Source organism: Akebia trifoliata, chromosome 6 (genome assembly GCF_017979445.1).
Source record: "Akebia trifoliata isolate Shusen 1 chromosome 6, ASM1797944v1, whole genome shotgun sequence".
Classification (NCBI taxonomy): domain Eukaryota; kingdom Viridiplantae; phylum Streptophyta; class Magnoliopsida; order Ranunculales; family Lardizabalaceae; genus Akebia; species Akebia trifoliata.
In genome coordinates, this window is record NC_141380.1 from 4,118,484 (window position 1) to 4,123,345 (window position 4,862).

General features: G+C 36.2%; 1 protein-coding gene across 1 annotated transcript; it reads left to right on the plus strand.

Annotated features, from left to right (window-relative positions):
- The first annotated feature begins 348 nt into the window (after window positions 1–348).
- Window positions 349–1,427, plus strand: LOC147399730 (aquaporin TIP1-1-like). The gene is made up of 2 exons (XM_086445202.1): window positions 349–821; window positions 912–1,427. The coding sequence occupies exons 1-2, from the start codon at window positions 438–440 to the stop codon at window positions 1,284–1,286; spliced, it is 759 nt and encodes a 252-aa protein (XP_086301328.1). The 5' UTR covers window positions 349–437; the 3' UTR covers window positions 1,287–1,427.
- The last annotated feature ends 3,435 nt before the right edge of the window (window positions 1,428–4,862 follow it).

The following is a 4,862-nucleotide window of genomic DNA, read 5'->3' on the forward strand; positions in this document are numbered from 1 at the left end:
CAAATTGAACCACAGTCCATTGATAGGTTTTCGGTCCAATCATAGCTTTCAAAACATTTGATTTTGGTCATAGTCTTATAGGTTGAAGATTAGGACATTTCGGTCATTTTAACATTAGATTATAAAAGAGACTAGGTCAAGGGGGCACGTTATCAATTTGAAAACTATGGGTTAACTCAAATATCCAAGAAAATGTGGGTGGGTAAGTTTGAACCGGCTATAAGAATTAAGAAATCATTATTTCTGCCCACTGTTTTTGAGTTATTTTTCCCTCTAAAATATTGTGACGACCGGTTGACCGGCTATTCCCATTAACCCAAGACCATTACTCCTTCAGTATAAGTGGACAAGGATAGATGTGGAGAGCTGCAAAAGCGAGCGAGAGAGAGAGAGAAACCTCGCAATCTCATTAGTTCGATTTCGATAGAGCGAAGAAGATGCCGTTCTACCAGATTACTGTTGGAAGATTTGAAGAGGTGAGTCACCCGAACGCGTTGAAGGCCGCGTTAGCCGAGTTCTTCTGCACACTCATCTTCGTCTTTGCTGGTGAGGGCTCTGGTATGGCCTTCTCTAAGCTCACAAACAACGCAGCTACCTCTCCATCCGGCCTCATCGCCGCCGCTTTGGCTCACGCCTTCGCTCTTTTCGTTGCCGTTGCCGTCGGAGCTAACATCTCCGGTGGCCACGTCAACCCGGCCGTCACTTTCGGAGCCTTTGTTGGTGGAAACATCTCTCTCCTCCGTGGAATTCTCTACTGGATCGCTCAGCTTCTCGGATCCGTTGTTGCTTGCTTGCTTCTAAAATTCGTCACTAACGGCATGGTCAGTTTTTTAATTTATAAATTTGATCGCTTTTCCGTTAGTTTGATCGTTAGGTTATACTTATTGTGCCGTTATGTTTAACTTTTATAGGCAACTTCCGCATTTGCGTTATCTGCTGGAGTGACAGTATGGAACGCATTCGTGTTCGAGATCGTGATGACGTTCGGGCTTGTGTACACTGTGTATGCGACCGCAATTGATCCTAAAAAGGGTAATTTGGGTATAATCGCACCTATTGCGATTGGTTTCATCGTGGGCGCTAATATTTTGGTTGGTGGAGCCTTTGATGGTGCATCGATGAACCCAGCCGTATCGTTTGGACCCGCTTTGGTTAGCTGGGACTGGACCAACCACTGGGTTTACTGGGCTGGGCCTTTGATTGGTGGTGGGCTTGCTGGGCTTATCTACGAGTTATTCTTCATCAGCAGCGACACCCACGAACAATTGCCCTCCACAGACTACTAAGAATCATAGATGGACTCATGGGCGGATGTTTTTATTTGATTTGTCGTTTTCTTTTGCTCTCACGTGTTTCATAAATTATCCCTTGAAATGTTCTCGTGTTCTCCGGTGTTATTATGTTATCTTGTTTCGGTTGTTTGATTCTATGATATCTTGCCTGGTCTCTCTGCCATGATCCAATCGAATGGCTAAGATCCTCGTCCATATGTTAATTACATAGAAACGAGAGTACAACGGAGAAATTCGAACCTCAAAATGGACAAATCTGTGTACGCTGAAAAAGTAGGCTATCAAAGCGCATTAATTTAACTTAAAAAGTAAGTTAACGTGCGCCGGTTTTTAATGGCAACTTTCAACATCAAGGCTTATTTTAGCGATTGGAAACAATGAAGTACCGATACGAAATAGAGGTGGGGCGCCACAAAATATTTGGAGAACAATAGTGGGGTCCACGACCTAACAAGTGTCATATTCTGAAGAGTTAGTACCAGTGCCAAACATAATTTGCTCACCAACAAAGATTTTTTTAGAGAGGCACTATTGCCACACCAGTTTTTATTAACGCCAGACCAACTGTGACTAATTCTTTGACGTGTTATGTAGGAGTTGGTGTGGCATTAGTAAAAGTTGGCTTGACAATAGTATCCTGGCAGTGGGATTTCTTTCTAATTACTCCCTAAGTTTTAGGGCTTCTCTTAATAGTTTATTTCTAAAACTTCTTTTTCTAAGTAGTCCTTAAACCTCACTCCTAACATTTCTCATGATTAAATCGTTCGAATTCATTATTTTCATTAAAAAAAAAATTGAATTTTTGACATCTCAATCAAGTTTAGGAGACTCCATTCCCATGTAAAGGATTTGATAATGATGAATAAGTTATTTTCAAAGATTTTTTCAAGCATTTTAAAGAAATGTGAAAAATTAGACAAGTTATTATGTCAAGTTTCTAGTCGATCTTTCCATGTATTTTAGTTCGAAAAATTAGAAAAACGAAAATGGGTGGGACTTACAAGTGTTGAGTTCACTGATTTTTATTGTTGAGTTCGATATTTTTTTAATAATTATTGAATTCAACAATAAAAAGTGGTGAGTTCGACAATAAAAACATTGATCTCAACAATAAATAAAAATTGGTAAGCTCTACAATAACGAAGGAAATAAAAAGTTTACTAAATGGACCATCGTGCTACCATCCAAAACTTGGGGACTATTTAAAAAGGATTCCTCTCGTCAGGATCCTTGGAATAAATTTCCCTACATATTATTTGCTCCATGGAACAATGTTTTGAAAATCCAACAGAACCAATAATCTCCAATTTTGTAATAAAATAATTTCTATTTTTGATTAATGATTCGTCAAAATTTTTTTTTTAAGTATTATCTTTTTATGATTATAGATAAAGATATTTTAGAAAAAATGTTTTAAACTAGTAAATTTTAATAAATGTACATTTGTCCAATCAAATTGAATAGTCCCATAGAGTCGGAACACATACATGATCAATTTGACAAATGAGAAACCCTTTCCTTGTTAAGATAGTGAGAAAAAAGGCCTTACTAAACCTTTTTCCTCACTATCTTAGTAAGGCTTGGACAAATATTTGGACCATCATTGCCATAGGCAGCAAAAGAGTTCAAAATTTGAATTGAGTTTGCTAGAAAATGATATTAAGTGATTCTTTTGTAGCTGGCAGTACAACAAAAGATGTGGTTTGTATGGTCTCTGTGGTTCAATTTTAGAGTTACTATTGCCACACCAACTTTTACTAATGCCTCACCAATTCTTATGTAAGTTATCAAAGAATTGAACATTAGTTGGTGTGGTGTTAGCAAAAAGTGGTGTTGCAATAGTAACTTTCTACTTCTCTTTTCCTTGAAGTATTTGCCCAAATAATGATCTATAAAGTTAATAATAAAGTTGGGAGAGTAACACAGTGAATTAATAAAAGTTCATGCTTTTGTCTCCAATGGTTATAGGACATTGGATTCCTTTGCGCATGAAATGGGGGTCTTTTATATCTCAAATTCAATGGCACATGCTACTCCTAAGGTTAGGTGGTGGATTTGGTGAATCATACTTGGGATCATCTTTTATGGTGTGGTGTCTGATGCATGCATATGAGATCTCGCTCGAATTAAGCGTATTTCGTGAAAAGTTAAGAAATAGGGATGGGTCTTTCTCCGAGTGGAATTTTCTATAACAAAATAAAATCAAATAAACTACTAATAAACTAACGATCTTTGTACGTTCTCTGACGTGGCATGTAAACAAAATCGTAGATCTTTGCGTTGTGTATCCCAATATGGTTCTATGCAATATCACGTCAAGGAGCGTATAAAGAAAGTCACTTTTAGAGCATCGATTTATCAAATAACTACAACTCATAAGGTACAATAGAATACATGATGAGAAAGTCATTAATCAAAGATAACTATAATATGGGATGGACCATAGAAGGTGTCAACTTAGCTAGGTTGATAAAAGTATTTGAAGTGACGACGAAAGGAAAAATATGAAAAACAAAATCACGAATTGAGATGTAGTGGATCCAATGAAGGTGATGTTTTATTTTCAAAATGAAACTTATATAACATGGTTGTGTTTGAATCTTCAACAGTTCCTATAATCCCTATATAGATTGAGATGTGGCGTAAAGAAATAACTGAGGGAGCACTAGAATCTCTTTTTCCTCTAGATTGTCAAAAGGAGATCTCAATATTTCCACTCAAGTGGGTGGGGTGCCAGCCTAACATCGAAAACGACTTCCTATTTGATTCACGTGGTTGGTTATAGAGTAAAGATATCTCGAATTCTGCGGCCAATGAACCATCGTTCTTGACATGGTAAAGAGATAGACCACCATTTTTTTTGTGTAGCGTCTTTCTTGTATATGATCTTCCGTGTAGACAACATCATCTTATAATTATTATTTTATTCAAGAATAAATTAATAATTTAAAATTTAATTTAATGTGAATTTGAGTCAACAACACTGACTCTTTTATAATTATAATAGTATAGATGAAGATCATTGCCATTATCTCGGACAATATTATCCTTTTTCTAAATAAAAAAATATAAAATATTAAACACATAACTCATAGATATTTGATCGATTTTCAAATTTATAGTCTGAGTCACCTCGAAATACCATTGAGTCGAGTCAACTCGTCCTGAGTTCAAGGTGATTGATAAGTTTTAGAACTACTCTAAAGTACTTTGTACGCTAGGCACCACAGAATTGGAATTCTGCAATATTGCCAATAGCTCTAACATTAAGGCAACAAGGGTTGTCCCTTGCTATGACTTGACTTCTATTGCCAATGTTGGCACTCTATCAACCTCATAATGAAGGGAATATGTTATACAAATTCCTTGATACATGATACCTCTTAATCACAAATTATATATATGAAAGATTGATAAATTAGATGAAAGAGAAATATTTTTTTTAATTTCTTGTTCTTCTACTCTTATCAATTAGAATTTACTCTCTCGGTTAGGATTCTTCACCTATCCTTTTACGTTAATTATTAGCATTTTTTTATTTTATTTGGGATTAAAATGGGACGTTTTGGC

What these genes read in the sequence shown, in the direction of transcription:
- LOC147399730 (XM_086445202.1), top strand. Translation starts at nt 438, where the DNA reads ATGCCGTTCTACCAGATTACTGTTGGAAGATTTGAAGAGGTGAGTCAC. An exon ending in AATTCGTCACTAACGGCATG is followed by an intron (nt 822 to 911) that starts GTCAGTTTTTTA and finishes TAACTTTTATAG; the next exon opens with GCAACTTCCGCATTTGCGTT.